At 39.6% G+C, this 22119-nt stretch overlaps 3 protein-coding genes across 3 annotated transcripts; 2 read left to right on the forward strand and 1 right to left on the reverse strand.

Annotated features, from left to right (window-relative positions):
• Positions 1–10485: 10485 nt before the first annotated feature.
• On the forward strand, positions 10486–11424 carry LOC136970651 (uncharacterized). The gene has a single exon (XM_067265109.1). It carries the CDS (start codon positions 10486–10488, stop codon positions 11422–11424), a length of 939 nt encoding a protein of 312 aa, XP_067121210.1.
• Positions 11425–18146: 6722 nt separating this feature from the next.
• Positions 18147–19363, reverse strand: LOC136970652 (uncharacterized). The gene is made up of 3 exons (XM_067265110.1): positions 19076–19363; positions 18540–18597; positions 18147–18490 (listed from the first exon to the last, which is right to left on the reverse strand). The coding sequence occupies exons 1-3, from the start codon at positions 19361–19363 to the stop codon at positions 18147–18149; spliced, it is 690 nt and encodes a 229-aa protein (XP_067121211.1).
• Positions 19364–19857: 494 nt separating this feature from the next.
• On the forward strand, positions 19858–20736 carry LOC136970653 (uncharacterized). Its single transcript, XM_067265111.1, has one exon. The coding sequence runs from the start codon at positions 19858–19860 to the stop codon at positions 20734–20736; it is 879 nt and encodes a 292-aa protein (XP_067121212.1).
• The last annotated feature ends 1383 nt before the right edge of the window (positions 20737–22119 follow it).

Consider the following 22119-nt stretch of genomic DNA (forward strand, 5'->3'; position numbering starts at 1 on the left):
AACATGGGTTTCATTGAGAGACAACTGCAAACCCTTCTAAATCGCATTGACAATTGGTCCAAGACCAATTGTTTCAGTTTTAATGTAGAGACAACCTCGATCATCCATTTTTTCCGAAGGCATGGTTTGCACCTGGATCCTAAATCTATCTAAATGGGGTTAAAATCCCAATGGTTAACGAGGCTAAGTTTCTTGGTGTTGTGTTCGACTATAAATTGACGTTCTTGCCACACTTGCACAATTTGAAGAGTAGATGTTTAAAAGCTCTGAACCTTTTAAAGGTACTGTGCTGCTCATTTTGGGGAGCAGACAAATGTTCGATGCTCAGGATATATAGAGCCCTCGTTCGCTCTAAGCTGGACTATGGAAGCGTTGTCTATGGCTCTAGCGCGAGAATCTACTCTTCGGATGCTGGATCCAATCCACCATCAAGCATTGCGTTTGTGCACTGGTGCATTTCGAACTTCCCCTGTTCGAAGTTTGTACGTGGATGCTTATGAGCCTCCACTATCCCTGAGGAGAGAACAGTTGTCTCTTTTTTATTACATTAAACAGAAATCTCAGAATAAACTTTCAGCTGATTGTTCAGATACTTAGCTGAAAAGACTATTTGCAGCTCGTTCAAGTATTGTCCCTACATTTGACATAAGAATGGAGAATTTAAGCAGCTCGATTGACCTGGACACAAGCAACATTTCACAGGTTGAGGTTAATAGTATTTCACCTTGGTTAATCCCAGTGATAAATGTTGATTTAAGCTTAAAGCAGTTCCCAAAAGAAACCACCCCAGACTACATCTATAGACAGCACTTCGCAGAAATTCAACATTGTGACAGGAACTTAATTCTTGTATACATTGATGTATCTAAATTGGAAGCCTATGTTGGCTTTGCCAGGATGAAATCGTGGCAGAACAAATAGCACCGAATTCTTCCATTTTCACTGTGGAGTTGCAGGCTATTTATTTAGCCCTAAAGTATATAAATAGGAAAGGTCATCATTGCTGCGTGATTTACACTGACTGAGTTAGTGACTCCAGGCTTTGATCTCGTATGAACCTAGTTCTCACTCCATAGTGATTAAAATTCGTACGCTGATTTGTCATCTTTTTGCGAGGAATTTCTCTATAAAATTTTGTTTGGTCCTAGGCCATGTAGGTATAAGAGGAAATGAAGAAGCTGACGCAGCTGCAAAGTCAGCAAGTCCTCCTCAGCATACAATGTTTATTGAAGGAGGTTACTTGAAGCTAGTTGTTAAAAAACGACTAGCAGAGAGATGGCAAAATGTGTGGAACGAACAAGTCCACAATAAACTACACGAGATCAAACCTATGATAGAAAATTGGACACAGAAGAAACCCTATGATAGGAGATCTGAGGTCATTTTTACTCATTTGAGAATTGGACATACTCGACTGACTCATCAATACCTTTTACAGGGTGATGACCAGTTTGTATGTCAGTATTGCAACTGTACTGTAAGTGTTAAGCACATACTGAGCAATTGCACTGACTCTGAGAGGATTCGTAGACAGCATTTTGGAAATGCAAGTTTTAAAGAGATTTTGGGCCAGAGGCCAAACCTTGATAAATTATTGAACTTAAAACGTTTTATCTACGTTTATTTTTCTGTAATTAGATACTACTTGTAATTATGTAAAAACTATTTTTGTGTCATTATTTTATTTTCATTTTATGTTTTTCAGGTGTAAAGAAATATTTAAATAGTATAAAGTCAGGTTTAAAGACAGAAATATTTATAAACAGATTTAATTGTTTATTTATTTATTTATTTATTTATTTTCATATACACCTTGTTGCTATATACATTTTAATTGTTATATATTTTTGTTATTGGTTCTTTGTTTTTTGTTCCTTTCTGTTTTGTTATTCTATTCTATTTATTATTGTTATGGTATAAATAAATACATAAATACATATGTTGTGGCGCAGCTTGGCCTGTGTTGCTCTTGTGCCAAAAAATTTTTATTAACCAACCTATTTAACTTGCTTTCCAGTGCACAGTGGTTTTGTTAAAATGTTTGCTATCATTTTGTTGGTAGGGCAGTACATAATACACACATTTCCATTCATCATGTCATTTCTTACAAAATGATATTTGACATGAATATGCTTTGTATGTTGACTCACACGATCATTCTCTGCTACTTTCATACAACTTTCGTTGTCTTTGTACATAGTTACTTTTTTATCGATGGTTTCCCAAAGGTCCAGAAACACTTGCTTCATCCAAGCAGCTTCCTGGGTGACTTCATAAAGTGCAACATACTCTGCTTCAGTTGAGGACAGTGTCATATTGAGTTGCTTTTTACTGTATCAGAATACAGGACTGTCTTGATATTTAAAGCCCCTTGATGTGGGTTTCTGTTCGTGGTGAGGGGACCTCCCAGAGATGGTTTAGAAACTCTTCTTTACCATCCCTGGGATCTGAACGCCCACCTACGTGTTTGCCGTGCATGGTGTCCCTTATGCCGGAAAGGGGGATCCTGGTAGTTGAGGGGCAACGTAACGTCCCCAACACACTGCTTTGGCCCCTGCTTCGGATAAACGGGAGGCTCAAATCAGGCTCTGTTTGAGTCAATTGGCTGGTCGTTGAGTCATATTTGACCTCGGATTGGAGTCAACCGATCGATGCAGATTGGGCAGACACATCAGACAAGGTGTGCTTTTCTCGACTGCATTGTGAGGGTATAGCTTCTGGGAAACCCTGGTGCAACGGTCTATGGGAGTCTCCCATGTGACGGCATCCCCTTGTTGGGCCCCATGGTGGGTGGGGTCACTAGGAGCTGAATAGTTATTTTTTAAACATGGATTCAACAAAATCAAAAATTACAAGGACTGATGTATTACCAGCAAAGGAGGTCAGTTCATCTAACCAACCAACCTACCTAATAGTACAGTACATAGTACTACTGAAAAACTAATGTCCAAGTGTTCCCCTTTCCTAATTCAAAAGTTGTTTGAATCAACTATCGGGAATTTAAAGAAAATACAAAAGTTGAGGTCAGGGGACTTACTGATAGAAGCAGCCTCCTCTCAACAGTCAGCAAAGCTTTTAAAAATGACATCTCTAGGAGACATAACAGTCACCATCACACCACACGCAAGTTTGAACTCATCACGTGGTGTGATATCCAAGATCGATCTGATGTCTGAAGATGAATCCCCTCGATGTGGGTTCCTGTTCGTGGTGAGGGGACCTCCCAGAGATGGTTTAGTATTTCTTCTTTACCATCCCTGGGATCTGAACGCCCACCCACGTGTTTGCCGTGCGTGGTGGCCCGTATGCCGGAAAGGGGGATCCTGGTAGTTGAGGGGCAACATACCGTCCCCAACACACTGCTTTGGCCCCTGCTTCGGATAAACGGGAGGCTCAAATCAGGCTCCGTTTGAGTCAATCGGCTGGTCGTTGAGTCATTGTTGACCTCGGCTTGGAGTCAACCGATCGATGCAGACCGGGCAGACACGTCAGACAAGGTGTGCTTTTCTCGACTGCATTGTGAGGGTATAGCTCCTGGGAAACCCTGGTGCGACGGTCTATGGGAGTCTCCCATGTGACGGCATCCCCTTGTTGGGCCCCATGGTGGGTGGGGTCACCAGAAGCTGAATGTTTTACTTTTAATCATGGATTCCCCAAAAATAAAAGATCCGAAAGAGCGGAAAAATTTAAAAATGTCCAGTACCCCAGCGTACTTAATAGTACACGCAACTGGTGACAAACCATTATCTAAAGCTTCTCCTTTTCTGATTCAAAAATTGTTCCAGTCGACTATTGGAGATTTGAAAAAAATTCAGAAATTAAGATCAGGTGATTTACTGGTGGAAACATCCTCCCCACAACAATCTGCAAAACTTCTAGAAACAAAGACCCTGGGAGAAATGGAAATCACTGTCACACCACACGGAAGTTTAAACTCATCACGTGGTGTGATATCTGAAATTGATCTGATGTCTGAAGACGAATCAGATATTCAGATTGGTCTTTCAGATCAAGGTGTCGTTGCTGTCCGGCGCATTTCAATTCGTCGAGATGGAAAGTTGATACCAACCAAACACCTGATTCTTACTTTCAACAAACCAACATTGCCATCCTTTATAACAGCAGGATACCTACGTTGCTCAGTCCGTCCATATATCCCAAATCCGCTGCGTTGTTTCAAATGCCAGCGGTTTGGACACTCGCAAACATCCTGCCGAGGAAAAAGCGCATGTGCACAGTGTGGGACTGAGGGTCACGACAGTACAGAATGTAAAAGTACCCCATGCTGTGTGAACTGTAAAGATGCCCATCCTGCTTACTCCCGGAAATGCCCTGCATGGCAGAGAGAAAAAGAAATACAGCGTGTAAAAACAGTCAACAACTTACCCTACCCAGAGGCACGTCGCATGGTCACTTCAAGTGCACCACTGAAACAAAAAACATTTGCTGCTGCTCTGAAACTCACTAAGACATGTGAAGTTCAGACAGACATTTCTGTTTCCCCAAAGGAATCTTTCACTCGCCATGCAAATTGTTTACTGATCCCTTCAAAAGAAACAGCAGAAAATGACAATACAAAACAAAAAACACCCCTACCTAAAACAGGGGTGATAACAAGAAACCTGGGTTCAAAAAAGGCTAGTAAGAACCCATTAAACAAACAGAGAGTGAAAGCAGCTCTCTCTAAAGCTAAAAAATCAGAGACTCAGTCTGTGAGCGAGTTCTCTGATATCTCTGATGAAGAGAATAATGTGGAGGTAAAAAAACCAATGTCACCTCCAAAAGAGAGACCGCCTGTTAAATTAAAGAGAGATACCCTCGCAAAGAATGCTGCCTCAACCACATAATGGATTATAAAATAATCCAATGGAACTGTCGTGGTTTCCGCAACAACTTCTCTGACATTAAACATTTGACATCATCTACCACATCTCTCTGCGTGGCACTCCAGGAAACACATCTAAAACCTGGAGAAAAAATTACTTTAAAAGGATTTAATCTTTACCGTAAGGATGATGATAGCCACACTCGCGCCAGTGGAGGTGTGGCTGTACTGGTTTCAAATTGCATCCCTTCCTTACCGGTACAAATAAGAACAGAGCTGCAAGCTGTGGCAGTCAGAATTTCAATTGGAGTAACTGTCACAGTTTGTTCCATATACTTGCCACCAGATGTCAGAGTCAATGAGGATGAATTGGATGACTTGGTTGAACAACTGCCAACTCCGTTTATTCTACTTGGTGATCTCAATGGCCACAATCCAATGTGGGGCAGTCACGACATCAATTGTCGAGGCAGAGCCATTGAAAGATTCATAGGTAATCACCAACTGTATTTATTTAATACTGGAGAAGTGACATACTTCCACGCCCCAACAAGAACATTTACTGCCATTGATTTGACATTAGCTAGTCCAAATCTGTTTTCAGCGTTTACATGGGAGGTTGGATCTAATCCACTTTCCAGTGACCACTTTCCAATATTTTTAAAATATAGGGGCAGAGGAAGCTGTGAAACAGCCCGTCCACCACGCTGGAAATTTGAATCGGCAGATTGGCCTGCATTTTCCTCTTTGGCTAACATCACTGAGGAAATGGTCAATACTGCCGATATCAATGATGCAGTAGAAGTTGTCACTTCCAGTATTATTCAGGCAGCCGAAAAAACAATGGGGAAAACGTCAACCAGATATCCAAAACATCCGAAACCATGGTGGGATCAGAATTGTGAGGCAGCATTTAAAAAACAAAAGAAAGCATGGGGGATTTTCAGAAGATACCCCACTGCTGAGAATTTGATAGCTTTTAAAAAAGCAAAGGCAAATGCCAGAAAAATAAGGAGGCAAAGCCAAAGGGATTCCTGGAGGAAGTATGTTTCTAGCATAACATCTTCCACCAGCTCAAAAGCAGTCTGGGATAAAATCCATAAAATTAATGGGAAATATGCTTCTCACTCTCTGTCCATGCTGGAAAATAATGGCACAATAATCAGTGACATTAAAGGTATTGCTGATTTGTTGGGTGAAACATTTTCGTCTTCATCCAGCAATATTATGTATACAACAAATTTCCAGGCTTATAAAGTCCAAAGTGAAAAACAATATCTAAACTTCCACTCTCCATCTAATGAGGAATATAATGTGCCATTTAGCAGAATAGAACTATGTACAGCAATCTCTCGCTCGGGGAATACTGCTGTAGGTCCGGATAAAATCCATTACAGCATGATTAAAAATCTGTCAGACAATTCCCTTAGTAACCTTCTGAATCTGTTCAACAGAATATGGACAGAACATACTTTTCCAGACTCTTGGAGGCTATCTATCATAATTCCCATTCCCAAGCCAGGTAAAGACTGCAAGAATCCCTCTAATTATAGACCAATTTCTCTGACTAGTTGTCTCTGCAAACTTTTCGAGAGAATGGTAAACAGACGCCTGATGTTCCTCCTAGAGGAAAAGAACTACTTTTCACCACATCAGAGTGGATTTCGTAGGAACAGAAGTACCACAGACAATCTAGTAAACCTTGAAACATCTATACGCGAAGCGTTTGTTAGACGACAGCACTTAGTGTCTGTGTTTTTCGATATAGAGAAGGCTTATGATCGCTGCTGGCGATATGGAATACTCCGCGATCTGCATGAATTTGGACTGCGGGGTAATCTGCCAATTTTTATAAAAAACTTCTTGCAGAATCGAAGATTCCAAGTTAGGATGGGCAACACTTTGTCTAGGCCTTTCACACAAGAAGAGGGTGTTCCTCAAGGTTCTATTCTGAGTGTGACTCTGTTCCTAATCAAAATTAATAGCATAGCTAAGTGTCTTCCTTCCAGTGTGAAACACTCTTTGTATGTGGATGACTTTCAGATCTCCTGTCAGTCTACTAACATGAGTTTTATTGAAAGACAACTGCAAACCTCCCTAAATCGCATAGACAGTTGGTCCAAGATCAATGGTTTTACTTTTAATGCAGAGAAGACCTCGTGCATCCACTTTTGCCGAAGGCGTGGTTTGCACCTGGAACCTGAAATTCACCTAAATGGGGTTAAAATCCCAATGGTCAACGAAGCAAAATTTTTGGGTGTTGTGTTCGACCATAAATTGACGTTCTTGCCACACTTGCGCAATTTGAAGAGTAGATGTTTAAAATCTCTGAACCTTTTAAAGGTATTATGCTGCTCATCCTGGGGAGCAGACAAATGTTCGATGCTCAGGATATATAGAGCCCTCGTTCGCTCTAAGCTGGATTATGGATGTGTTGTTTATGGCTCTGCGCGAGAATCTACTCTTCGGATGCTGGATCCAATCCACCATCAAGCATTGCGTTTGTGCACTGGTGCATTTCGAACTTCTCCTGTTCAAAGTTTGTACGTGGATGCTTATGAGCCTCCACTATCTCTCAGGAGAGAGCAGTTGTCTTTGTTCTATTACATTAAACAGAAATTTCTGGCTAAACCTTCAGTTTATTGTAGAGTATCAGATACTCAGCTGAAAAGATTATTTACAGCTCGCCCAAGTTGTGTCCCTACATTTGACATTAGAATGGAGAATGTAAGCAGCACGATTGACCTGGACACAAGCAACATTTCACAGGTCGAGGTCGATAATATATCACCTTGGTCAACTCCTGTGATTAATGTTGACTTTAGCTTAAAGCAGTTTCCTAAGGATTCCACCCCGGACTACATCTATAGGCAGCACTTTGCAGAAATTCAACACTACGACAGGAATTTAATTCCTATTTATACTGATGGATCGAAATCGGTTGATTACGTTGGCTCAGCCTTTGTCTGCCAGGATGAGATCGTGGCAGAACAAATCGCATCGAATTCTTCCATCTTTACTGCAGAGGTGCAGGCTATTTATTTAGCCTTAAAATATGTAATTAGGAAAGGTCATCGTCGCTGTGTTATTTACACTGACTCAGTTAGTGCACTTCAGGCTTTGATCTCACATGAACCTAGTTCTCACTCTATAGTGATTAAAATTCACAAACTGTTTTGCCATCTTATTGCAAGTAATATTTTTGTAAAATTTCGTTGGGTCCCAGGCCATGTAGGTATAAAAGGGAATGAAGCAGCTGATGCAGCTGCAAAGTCAGCAAGTCCTTCTCAGCATACAATGTTCATTGAAGGAGGTGACTTGAAGCTGGTTGTTAAAAAACGACTAGCAGAGAGATGGCAAAATGTGTGGAACGAACAAGTCCACAATAAACTTTACGAGATCAAACCTATAATAGAAAATTGGACACACAAGAAACAGTATGATAGGAGATCTGAAGTCATTCTTACTCGCCTGAGAATTGGACATACTCGGCTTACTCATCAATACCTTTTGAAGGGTGATGACCAGCCAGTATGCCAGTATTGCATTTGTACTTTAAGTGTTAAACATATACTTTGCAACTGTGTTGCTTTTGACCAGAGTCGCAGACAGCATTTTGGAAATGCAACTTTGAGAGAGATTTTGGGCCAGAGGCCAAATCTTGATAAGATACTGAACTTTTTGAAAGTTATAAAAATTAATAGAGATATTTAAGTGAACTAATTTATTTATTTATTTATTTATTATATATTTATATTTGTGTTGTTCTGTTTTTTTGTGTTTTTGTGTTGTATTGACGCCTTGTGATATATATATTTAGCTTTGTTTAATTTTACCATTTGTCATGGCGCAGCATAGCCTGTATGGCTCTTGTGCCAAAAAATAGAACCAACCAACCAACCTGAAGATGAATCAGATATTCAGATCGGTCTTGCAGATCAAGGTGTCATTGCTGTCCGACGCATCTCCATCTGTCGTGATGGCAAGTTGATACCGACTAAACATCTGATTTTCACTTTTGGAAAGCCAACATTGCCATCATTCGTTACTGCGGGATATCTTCGATGCCCAGTTCGACCATACGTTTCAAATCCGCTGCGTTGTTTCAAATGCCAGCGATTTGGACATTCCCAGACCTCCTGCCGAGGCAAAAGCTTTTGTGCACAGTGTGGAACTGAAGGCCACAACAGTACTGAATGTAAAAGTACTCCACACTGTGTGAACTGCCAGGATGCCCATCCTGCCTATTCTCGGAAATGTACTGCATGGCAAAGAGAAAAAGAAATTCAACGCCTAAAAACAGTTAACAACATACCTTACCCAGAGGCTCGGCGCATGGTCACTCAAAGTGCATCATTACAACAAAAGACATTTGCTTCTGTTTTGAAGTCCACAAAGACATGTGCGGTTCAGACAGAAATTTCCGTTTCACCAAATGAATCTTTCACTCGCCATGCTAGATGCTCGTTAACTCAATCTACAGATACAGAAGTAAAGGAGAATATAAAGAAAAAAACACCCCTACCTAAAGCAGGGATAGTAACCAGAAATGTGGGTTCTAAAAAAGCTAATAAGAACCCACTGAACAAACAAAAATTAAAATCAGCCCTCTCTAAATCTAAAAGATTAGAGACTCAGTCTATGAGTGAGTTCTCTGACTTCTCAGATGAGGAGACTAATAAGGTGGTTACACCACCAAACTCGCCTCCAAAAGGCAAATCGGCTGTAAAACTAAAGAGGGATACTTTTATAAAGAATGCTACCTCAACCACATAATGGATTATAAAATAATCCAATGGAACTGTCGTGGTTTCCGCAATAACTTTTTTGACGTTGACACATGACATCACCTACCACATCTCTCTGCATGGCACTCCAGGAAACACATCTAAAACCTGGAGAAAAAATTACTTTAAAAGGATTTAATTTTTACCGTAAGGATGACCCCCTAGATGTGGGTTCCTGTCCGTGGTGAGGGGACCTCCCAGAGATGGTTTAGTATCTCTTCTTTACCATCCCTGGGATCTGAACGCCCACCCACGTGTTTGCCGTGCGTGGTGGCCCGTATGCCGGAAAGGGGGATCCTGGTAGTTGAGGGGCAACATACTGTCCCCAACACACTGCTTTGGCCCCTGCTTCGGATAAACGGGAGGCTCAAATCAGGCTCCGTTTGAGTCAATCGGCTGGTCGTTGAGTCATTGTTGACCTCGACTTGGAGTCAACCGATCGATGCAGATTGGGCAGACACATCAGACAAGGTGTGCTTTTCTCGACTGCATTGTGAGGGTATAGCTTCTGGGAAACCCTGGTGCGACGGTCTATGGGAGTCTCCCATGTGACGGCATCCCCTTGTTGGGCCCCATGGTGGGTGGGGTCACTAGAAGCTGAATGTTTTACTTATAATTATGGATTCCTCAAAAATAAAAGACCCGAAAGAGCAAAAAAATATAAAAATTTTCAGTACCCCAGCGTACTTAATAGTACACGCAACTGGTGACAAAAGGAGAAGCTTTAGATAAGGGTTTCTCATTCAAAAATTGTTCCAGTCGACTATTGGAGATTTGAAAAAAATTCAGAAATTAAGATCAGGTGATTTACTGGTGGAAACATCCTCCCCACAACAATCTGCAAAACTTCTAGAAACAAAGACCCTGGGAGAAATGGAAGTCACTGTCACACCACACGGAAGCCTAAACTCATCACGTGGTGTGATATCTGAAATTGATCTGATGTCTGAAGACGAATCAGATATTCAGATTGGTCTTTCAGATCAAGGTGTCGTTGCTGTCCGGCGCATTTCAATTCGTCGAGATGGCAAGTTGATACCAACAAAACACTTGATTCTTACTTTCAGCAAACCAACATTGCCATCCTTTATAACAGCAGGATACCTACGTTGCTCAGTCCGTCCATATATCCCAAATCCGCTGCGTTGTTTCAAATGCCAGCGATTTGGACACTCACAAACATCCTGCCGAGGAAAAAGCGCATGTGCACAGTGTGGGACTGAGGGTCACGACAGTACAGAATGTAAAAGTACCCCATGCTGTGTGAACTGTAAAGATGCCCATCCTGCTTACTCCCGGAAATGCCCTGCATGGCAGAGAGAAAAAGAAATACAGCGTGTAAAAACAGTCAACAACTTACCCTACCCAGAGGCACGTCGCATGGTCACTTCAAGTGCACCACCAAAACAAAAAACATTTGCTGCTGCTCTGAAATCCACAAAGACATGTGAAGTTCAGACAGACATTTCTGTTTCCCCAAAGGAATCTCTCACTTGCCATGCAAAATGTTTACATATCCCTTCAAAAGAAACAGTAGAAAATGACAATACAAAACAAAAAACACCCCTACCTAAAACAGGGGTGATAACAAGAAACCTGGGTTCAAAAAAGGCTAGTAAGAACCCATTAAACAAACAGAGAGTGAAAGCAGCTCTCTCTAAATCTAAAAAATCAGAGGCTCAGTCTGTGAGCGAGTTCTCTGATGAAGAGAAGGATGTGGAGGTAACAAAACCAATGTCATTTCCAAAAGAGAGACCGCCTGTTAAATTAAAGAGGGATACCCTCGCAAAGAATGCTGCCTCAACCACATAATGGATTATAAAATAATCCAATGGAACTGTCGTGGTTTCCGCAACAACTTTTTTGACGTTAAACACTTGACATCACCTACCACATCTCTCTGCGTGGCACTCCAGGAAACACATCTAAAACCTGGAGAAAAAATTTCTTTAAAAGGATTTGATCTTTACCGTAAGGATGATGATAGCCACACCCGCGCCAGTGGAGGTGTGGCTGTACTGGTTTCAAACTGCATCCCTTCCTTACCAGTACAAATAAGAACAGAGCTGCAAGCTGTGGCAGTCAGAATTTCAATTGGAGTAACTGTCACAGTTTGTTCCATATACTTGCCACCAGATGTCAGAGTCAATGAGGATGAATTGGATGACTTGGTCGAACAACTGCCGACTCCGTTTATACTACTTGGTGATTTCAATGGCCACAATCCAATGTGGGGCAGTCTTGACATCAATCGTCGTGGCAGGGCCATTGAGAAATTTATAGGAAATCACCAACTGTATATATTTAATATCTGGAGAAGTGACATACTTCCACGCCCCAACAAGAACATTTACTGCCATTGATTTGACATTAGCTAGTCCAAATCTGTTTTCAGCGTTTACATGGGAGGTTGGATCTAATCCACTTTCCAGTGACCACTTCCAATATTTTAAAATATAGAGGCAGAGGAAACTGTGAAACAGCTAGTCCACCACGCTGGAAATTTGAAACGGCATTTTGGCCTGCATTTTCCTCTTTGGCTAATATCACTGAGGAAATGGTCAATACTGCTGATATCAATGATGCAGTAGAAGTTGTCACTTCCAGTATTATTCAGGCAGCCGAAAAAACAATGGGGAAAACGTCAACCAGATATCCAAAACATCCGAAACCATGGTGGGATCAGAATTGTGAGGCAGCATTTAAAAAACAAAAGAAAGCATGGGGGATTTTCAGAAGATACCCCACTGCTGAGAATTTGATAGCTTTTAAAAAAGCAAAGGCAAATGCCAGAAAAATAAGAAGGCAAAGCCAAAGGGATTCTTGGAGGAAGTATGTATCTAGCATAACATCTTCCACCAGCTCAAAAGCGGTCTGGGATAAAATCCATAAAATTAATGGGAAATATGCTTCTCATTCTTTGTCCATGCTGGAAAATAATGGCACAATAATCAGTGACATAAAAGGTATTGCTGATTTGTTGGGTGAAACATTTTCGTCTTCATCCAGCAATATTATGTATACAAAGGATTTTCAGGCTTATAAAGTTCAAACTGAAAAACAATATCTAAACTTCCACTCCCCATCTAATGAGGAATATAATGTGCCATTTAGTAGAATAGAACTATGTACAGCAATCTCTTGCTCGGGGAATACTGCTATAGGCCCGGATAAAATTTATTACAGCATGATTAAAAATCTGTCAGACAATTCCCTTAGTAACCTTCTAAATCTGTTCAACAGAATATGGACAGAACATACTTTCCCTGACTCTTGGAGGCTATCTATCATAATTCCCATTCCCAAGCCAGGTAAAGACTGCAAGAATCCCTCTAATTATAGACCAATTTCTCTGACTAGTTGTCTCTGTAAACTTTTTCAGAGAATGGTAAACAGACGCCTGATGTTCCTCCTAGAGGAAAAGAACTACTTTTCACCACATCAGAGTGGATTTTGTAGGAACAGAAGTACCAGAGACAATTTAGTAAACCTTGAAACATCTATACGCGAAGCGTTTGTAAGACGACAGCACTTAGTGTCTGTGTTTTTCGATATAGAAAAGGCTTATGATCGTTGCTGGCGATATGGAATACTCTGTGATCTGCATGAATTTGGACTGCGGGGTAATCTGCCAATTTTTATAAAAAACTTCTTGCAGAAGCGAAGATTCCAAGTTAGGATGGGCAACACTTTGTCTAGGCCTTTCACACATGAAGAGGGTGTTCCTCAAGGATCTATTCTGAGTGTGACTCTGTTCCTAATCAAAATTAATAGCATAGCTAAGTGTCTTCCTCCCAGTGTGAAACACTCCTTGTATGTGGATGACTTTCTGATCTCCTGTCAGTCTACTAACATGAGTTTTATTGAAAGACAACTGCAAACCTCCCTAAATCGCATAGACAATTGGTCCAAGATCAATGGTTTTACTTTTAATGCAGAGAAGACCTCGTGCATCCACTTTTGCCGAAGGCGTGGTTTGCACCTGGACCCTGAAATTCACCTAAATGGGGTTAAAATCCCAATGGTCAATGAAGCAAAATTTTTGGGTGTCGTGTTCGACCATAAATTGACGTTCTTACCATACTTGCACAATTTGAAGAGTAGATGTTTAAAATCTCTGAACCTTTTAAAGGTATTATGCTGCTCATCCTGGGGAGCAGACAAATGTTTGATGCTCAGGATATATAGAGCCATTGTTCGCTCTAAGCTGGATTATGGATGTGTTGTTTATGGCTCTGCGCGAGAATCTACTCTTCGGATGCTGGATCCAATCCACCATCAAGCATTGCGTTTGTGCACTGGTGCATTTCGAACTTCTCCTGTTCAAAGTTTGTACGTGGATGCTTATGAGCCTCTACTATCTCTCAGGAGAGAGCAGTTGTCTTTGTTCTATTACATTAAACAGAAATCTCTGGCTAAACCTTCAGTTTATTGTAGAGTATCAGATACTCAGCTGAAAAGATTATTTACAGCTCGCCCAAGTTGTGTCCCTACATTTGACATTAGAATGGAGAATGTAAGCAGCACGATTGACCTGGACACAAGCAACATTTCACAGGCCGAGGTCGATAATATATCACCTTGGTCAACTCCTGTGATTAATGTTGACTTTAGCTTAAAGCAGTTTCCTAAGGAATCCACCCCGGACTACATCTATAGGCAGCACTTTGCAGAAATTCAACACTCACGACAGGAATTTAATTCCTATTTATACTGATGGATCGAAATCGGTTGATTACGTTGGCTCAGCCTTTGTCTGCCAGGATGAGATCGTGGCAGAACAAATTGCATCGAATTCTTCCATCTTTACTGCAGAGTTGCAGGCTATTTACCTAGCCTTAAAATATATAATTAGTAAAGGTCATCGTCGCTGTGTTATTTACACTGACTCAGTTAGTGCACTTCAGGCTTTGATCTCACATGAACCTAGTTCTCACTCTATAGTGATTAAAATTCGCAAACTGTTTTGCCATCTTATTGCGAGTAATTGTAAAATTTCGTTGGGTCCCAGGTTATGTAGGTATAAGAGGGAATGAAGAAGCTGATGCAGCTGCAAAGTCAGCAAGTCCTTCTCAACATACAATGTTTATTGAAGGAGGTGACTTGAAGCTGGTCGTTAAAAAACGAGTAGCAGAGAGATGGCAAAATGTGTAGAACGAACAAGTCCACAATAAACTTTAGGAGATCAAACCTATAATAGAAAATTGGACACACAACAAACAGTATGATAGGAGATCTGAAGTCATTCTTACTCGTCTGAGGATTGGACATACTCGGCTTACTCATCAATATTTTTTGAAGGGTGATGACCAGCCAGTATGCCAGTATTACATTTGTACTTTAAGTGTTAAACATATACTTTGCAACTGTGTTGCTTTTGATCAGAGTCGCAGACAGCATTTTGGAAATGCAAATTTGAGAGAGATATTGGGCCAGAGAACTTTTTGAAAGTTATAAATACTAATAAAGAGATTTAAATTAACTAATTTATTTATTATATACTTATATTAATCTTGTTGTTCTGTTTATTTGCACTTGTTTATATTTTTATTATAATAATATTTTATGATATATATATTTAGTTTTGTTTAATTTCACTATTTGTCATGGCGCAGCATAGCCTATATGGCTCTTGTGCCAAAAACTCAAACCAACCAACTAACCAACCTTTTAATTATTATTTTTTCAAGTTTACAAATTACGGCTAACTTATACCTTAACTGACAATAACAGATTGTCCAGCGATTTAAATTAAAATTAGTGTTTAATATCCAATATTTGTGTATATAAAGTCGTGTTTGTTTGTGTTCTCTGTACATTTCTAAAGCTTTTGGACCGAAATTTTTTCTGGTTACTCTCTGATCTCGCAGAAAATATAAGCTACTCGAAACTGGAATGCTTACCGTCGGGACCAGAAATAACTCGGACATGGGCGTTAAGGGTAAAAAAAACTTAACACCAGTTTTTTTCGAATGTTTAATTTATCAAATTTTTTAAAAAGTTTTTACCCTCGTGAAAAAAAATTTTATAGCGATTTCAATTAAGTTAATGTTTACCTTTATTACTTCTCACCCGGGCAATGCAGGACATATATACTAGTCTAATATAATAATAAGCATTATAAGTTTTATTAGTAATAATACTAATAATAAGCAGCGAATACAATATTGAAAGATTAGGAGGAATTACAGATTAATAAATTTTTATTTAAATCAAAAAGAATTTAATAAACAACGTATAAAGTAATTCAACTACAGATCTACATAATGATTAAATTATTTAAATGTAAAATCATTGAAATTTACAATGAGCAAGCAAGGAAGGTGGCGAAGGAATTGGAAAAATACAAAAACACAAACATAATTTACAAATGAGCACCCAATATTTATAGACTATTAAGAAATGATAAGGACAAGATTGGAATGGAAGAACAAGCGGGTGTATACAGTATACCGTATGAGAACCAACAATTAGGAATTGATAAAGAATATATAGGAGTGACAAGAAGCATCAAAGTAAGGGTAAAGGAACATAAATATAGTGTGAGTAAGGGCACGATTTTGGCGAGTATGGCGCAGGCGGAAGGAGCGGTAGTTAAATGGAATGAGGCAAGGATAGTTAAAACAAGACAGTCACCGTCCATCGCAATGGAAATGGAAATGGAAATGGAAAAAATAGAAATTTACAAAAGTAAAATGAGGGACAGATGCTTAAACTCAAAAGATGCAAACACATTACCATCGGCTTGAAGTACAAAATTGAAAAGAGTATGGGATTTGATAATCCATAAAAACTTGGGCTGGAATGTATAGGAATTAGTATCCACAAGTAATTATTCTAGATGTAAAATTCTGCATCATTATTCAGTTTTTGTATTTATTATTTTATTGTTATTATTCAGTTATTTTGTATTTTATTATTATTTTTTACTTTAAGTTTTTCATTAGCAACACGTTATGAGAGTATGTTTATCAGTTAACTTAAAATGCAAATGCAAATAAATTTGAATGTTACTGTTCGAACAAAAATGTAAAGCCTGAGGATGGCCTATTACAGTAGGCTGAAAACGTTCGGAGGAATAAAAAATTAGCTCAGCGAATATAAAACAGGTGTGTTTATTTATTTATTAATTTACTTAAACAGTGCTGAAAAGGAGATAGGTAGATAGATAGCTTATATATATATTCATAAGGTTCCAATTTTTTTCTAAGTAAATGGGTTCAACTGAAAAGGTGACATGTCTTAGTGTTTTTCACACCTATGTTTCGCTTCTTGCCACTTTTTCCTTCTGATTTTGAATTTCCCTTCCTTTTTGCAAACTCACGACTTTATTATTTACTGATTAAGTTTTGCATAATATTACAGAAAACGTCTACCTGTAGTGGCAAATTACTTTATATCAATGTAATCTATTGTCGTAATTTAAACGCAAGAATTTCGTGATTTACACTATTTCGGATTTCATCTGGAAACTCACATTTATAATTATTGGGAATTTAGCTTTGGTTGTCGTTTTGTTGTGGCGCGGTGAAAAATAAATAGATAATAAATGCAGATTATAGTTAAAATTATTCTTATAAGATTAATTTAGATTATTAGATTATAAAAGGAATGATAGCTACGCCTTACGATTGTCGTGGAACTATCATTCTTTTATTTATATGTAATTCCATACTTTTTAGGTTCAAATTAGCTAACTTCTAGTTGTTTTTTTCTGTTTGAACGAATAATCATCTTAGAATTGTCTGGTGGAAAATTGACTGCGATAAAAACTGTTACTTCACGTAAATCAAGGGAAAACTGTAAACAAACGTTAGATAATCGCTGTTTTAGTCGTTTTCCATGTGTAGTTTAGCTAATTGTTATACTTATGGATGTTATTTAAACGAATAAGTGTTTTGTGATAAACATTTCGTGGTAAAATCACTTGCAAAACTAAAATACTTTCGGTTTAATTTTTGCCCTGTGATTACTCAAGATCATTAAATTTTAGTAAAGTTTTCAAATGGAAGCCTTTGATAAGTTAATTTACAGCTAAAAATGAAATTATCCATTTTTAATGTTTGTTTACACGTTAATTGGTTTGTTCGGGACAGACAATTCTAAAAGAACGCTCATTCATTGAAATTAATTCAGTCATAATAGAAATCGCCAAGTACAGCGTAAAAGGAATACAAACAAAAACTTTGAAGCCAATTAATTGTGCTACATTTTCATTACGTGTTTGAAAAAAACACAGATTACATACGAATAATTTAATTTCATTTAATGACATTTAAAAATAATAATTTAAACTACAAAATACAACACACATTCAATAATATCAGTTACAAAATGTAAGTAAATGTAAAAAAAAGAAAATTAGGCGTTAAGAATATTTCTTTTTTTAACAGAAAAGGCAGCAGGAATGGTGAAGATGCATGGGAGAGGTTTCAGTACTTCGTCCAGAGGATTCCATTGTCTACAACAGCACTCAGACGCTGAGGCATACTAGCGACTAGAGTTTGGCATAGGTCATCTTTGCGTAGCTCCTTCTAATGTTGTTTCACTGTCTCCGAAAGTTCTTCGGGATTTGCTATGCGATTAATTTCGTTACTTGTTGTGGCCCAAACGTGTTCGATCGGGTTCATATACGCACCTCTGCCCGGCCACTGAATGTCTATTAGCCTGCTTTGGGCTCTCATCCATCGTGAGGTGATACGTGCCATGTGAGCCGGAGAACAGTCTTGAATGAACCACATGGCTGTTTCTCTGTACATGGCCTTTACTGATGGGAGGAGAGCCCCTTCTAATATATCCAAGTATTGGCAAGCGTTCAAGTGGCTGTCAATTCTCACCAGCTCTCTGGGTCCTGCCGCCGTCATCCAACCCCAAACAGCTGAAAACAGAAAGGGTAAATAAAGTTGTGATTTATAAAATAAACATGCCGATATGTTTCATGTTCATGTAATTATTTTCAATGTAAAATGCAAGTTTCATATTCCACTATCAGTTAGAATTATGACATAAATACACAAAAACACGAAATTGAAAGACACCTATAGAAAAGCGACCACTTCTTTGGGTGGGCATAACGTATTCTGAGTTATGTTTCGTTCCTGGTGGTCGGCGTACCCATACCTCCTCGCTTGTATTGCTGCAGAACATTTTCTCATTGCTGAATATGATGTTCTCCCAATCGGAGATGTCCCACTGACTATACTGCTGTGCAAACCCTAAGTGGTAAAACTGGTTGGCTATGGAAAGAGTTAGCTTCTTTGCCGCCCGCCGTCCGAACAAGTTAAATTGTCATAGCCTATTAATACAGGGAAAAATATATACATACATATTATCCCTGTTTTCTACATTTCTTTATACAAAGTAACACGTTAATAAAGTTTTTTTCTGGAGGTTCATTTTATCGATATAAATATAGTTTGTTGGAAGTTTGAGTATTATGCTACAAATATTACCTTCGTTTTACGGTATCCACAGATACGCTCAGGTTTAGCTCATTTCTATGTTCTCTGGCCGTTTTGAATGGGTTAGCTTGGCTACTGGATTGAAGACTTGTGTTTTCCGCTGGGGTGGTAAGTCGCGGTCGACCCGTCTTCTTTTTTGGTGAGAGAGATCCAGTTTGCTTGTGCTGCTGAATGATTTTCGACACTACGCATGTTGATATTTGTAAACATTCGGCGATGTATTCTATGGTTCTTCCCTCTCGATGTTTTATAATCAATTCTCTCAATTCCTTTGACAGCGGTTTCGGCATGACTATTCAATATTGCTACAAGACTGAAATGGTCCATCCCCATGATGTGGGTTCCTGTCCGTGGTCAGGGGACCTCTCAGAGATGGTTTAGTATCTCTTCTTTACCATCCCTGGGATCTGAACGCCCACCCCCGTCTTTGCCGTGTGTGGTGTCCCGTATGCCGGAAAGGGGGATCCTGGTAGTTAAGGGGCAACATATTGTCCCCAACACACTGCTTTGGCCCCTGCTTTGGATAAACGGGAGGCTCAAATCAGGCTGTTTGAGTCAATCGGCTGGTCGTTGAGTCATTCTTGACCTCGGATTGGAGTCAACCGATCGATGCAGACCGGGCAAACATGTCAGACAAGGTGTGTTCTTCTTGACTGCACTGTGAGGGTATAGCTCCTGGGAAACCCTGGTGTGACGGTCTATGGGAATCTCCCATGTGACGGCATTCCCTTGTTGTGCCCCATGGTGGGTGGGGTCACTAGGAGCTGAATATATATTTTTAAATATGGATTCCAAACACCCAAAACAAGCAGAGATGAAACAAACGACCAAAGAAAAGACCCCCAGCCAACCTGCTTACTTAATAGGGCATGCAACTGGAGAAAAACCTCTCGCTAAGTATTCTTCTTTTTTGATTCAAAAGCTATTTGAATCAACCATTGGGCATTTAAAACAAATCCAAAAATTGAGGTCAGGGGACCTACTAGTAGAAACAGCCTCTCTTCAACAAACAACAAAGCTTTTGACAATGTCGACTCTTGGAGACATGGGAATATCGGTCACACCACATGGAAGTTTGAACTCATCACGTGGTGTGATATCTGAGTTTGACTTGATGTCTGAAGATGAATCTGACATTCACATCAGCCTCTCAGACCAAGGTGTCACTTTTGTTCGACGCATTTCGATCCGTCGAGATGGCAAGTTGATACCCACTAAACATTTAAAATTTTCACATTCAACAACCCGACATTGCCATCCTCTGTTACAGCAGGATATCTGCGCTGCGCAGTTTGTCTGTATATTCCAAATCCGCTGCGTTTCTTTAAATGCCAGCGATTTGGACATTCCCAGACCTCCTGTCGAGGCAAAAGCTTATGTGCACAGTGTGGAACTGAAGGTCATGACAGTACCGAATGTAAAAGTACCCCATCCTGCCTACTCCCGAAAATGCCCTGCTTGGCAGAGAGAGAAAGAGACTCAGCGAGTGAAAACCATTAACAACCTACCATATCCAGAGGCTCGGCGCATGGTCACTTCAAGTGCACCATTTAAACAGAAGACATTTGCAGCTGTTTTGAAATCCACAAAGACATGTGGAGTTCAAACAGATATTTCTGTTTCTCCAAAAGATTTTCTCACTGCCATGCGAAATGTCTACTGATCCTATCAAAAGAAACACCAGAAAAGGAGAATACAAAACAAAAAACACTCCTACCTAAAACAGTAATAACGAGAAACCTGGGTTCTAAAAAGGCTAGTAAGAACCCATTAAACAAACAGAGAGTGAAAGCAGCTCTCTCTAAATCTAAAAAATCAGAGACTCAATCTGTGAGTGAGTTCTCTGATATCTCTGATGAAGAGAATAATATGGAGGTTACAAAACCAATGTCACCTCCAAAAGAGAGACCCCCTGTTAAATTAAAGAGGGATACCCTCGCAAAGAATGCTGCCTCAAACACAATCCAATGGAACTGTCGTAGTTTTTGCAACAACTTCTCTGACATTAAACACTTGACATAATCCACCACATCTCTCTGCGTGGCACTCCAGGAAACACATCTAAAACCTGGAGAAAAATTTCCTTTAAAAGGATTAGATTTCTACCGCAAGGATGATGACAGCCACACCCGCGCCAGTGGAGGTGTGGCTATACTGATTTCAAACCGCATCCTGTCCTTACCGGTACAAATAACAACAGAGCTGCAAGCTGTGGCAGTCAGAATTTCAATCGGTGTTACTGTCACAGTTTGTTCCATATACTTGCCACCAGATGTCAGAGTCAATGACGATGAATTGGTTGAACAGCTGCCAACTCCATTCCTTTTACTGGGTGATTTCAATGGCCACAATCCAATGTAGGGCAGTCTTGACATCAATCGTCGTGGCAGGGCCATTGAGAAATTTATAGGAAATCACCAACTGTATATATTTAATATCGGAGAAGTGACATACTTCCATGCCTTAACAAGAACATTCACTGCCATTGATCTATCATTAGCTAGTTCAAACCTGTTTTCAGGGTTTACATGGGGGGTTGGATCTAATCCACTCTCTAGTGACTACTTCCCAATATTTCTAAAATACCGAGGCAGAGAAAGCTGTGAAACAGCCCGTCCACCACGCTGGAAACTTGAAACGGCAGATTGTCCTACATTTTCCTCTCTGGCTAACATCACTGAGGAAATGGTCAATACTGCTGATATCAGTGATGCAGTCGAAGTTGTCACATTGAGTATTATTCAGGCAGCTGAAAAAACAATAAGGAAAACGTCAACCAGATATCCAAAACATTTGAAACCATGGTGTAATCAGAATTGTGAGGCAGCATTTAAAAAGCAAAAGAAAGCATGGGGATTTTCAGAAGATACCCCACTGCTAACAATTTGGTTGCTTTTAAAAAAGCAAAGGCAAATGCCAGAAGAATCAAAAGGCAAAGCCAAAGGGATTCTTGGAGGAAGTATGTATCCAGCATTACATTTTCTACCAGCTCAAAAGCAGTCTGGAATAAAATCCATAAAATTAATGGGAAATACACTTTTCACTT

This window comes from Centruroides vittatus, unplaced genomic scaffold (assembly GCF_030686945.1).
Source record: "Centruroides vittatus isolate TY-2023 unplaced genomic scaffold, ASM3068694v2 contig_208, whole genome shotgun sequence".
Taxonomy (NCBI): domain Eukaryota; kingdom Metazoa; phylum Arthropoda; class Arachnida; order Scorpiones; family Buthidae; genus Centruroides; species Centruroides vittatus.

Excerpts from the sequence above, each read along its gene's own strand:
- LOC136970651 (XM_067265109.1), top strand. The coding sequence starts at position 10,486 with ATGGAAGTCACTGTCACACCACACGGAAGCCTAAACTCATCACGTGGT.
- LOC136970652 (XM_067265110.1), bottom strand. The coding sequence starts at position 19,363 with ATGCCGAAACCGCTGTCAAAGGAATTGAGAGAATTGATTATAAAACAT. Across the intron at positions 18,598-19,075 it reads TGAGCGTATCTGTGGATACC|TGGAATATGAAACTTGCATT; the intron begins GTAAAACGAAGG and ends TCTAACTGATAG. Across the intron at positions 18,491-18,539 it reads CATGAACATGAAACATATCG|CTGTTTGGGGTTGGATGACG; the intron begins GCATGTTTATTT and ends TTCTGTTTTCAG.
- LOC136970653 (XM_067265111.1), top strand. The coding sequence starts at position 19,858 with ATGGATTCCAAACACCCAAAACAAGCAGAGATGAAACAAACGACCAAA.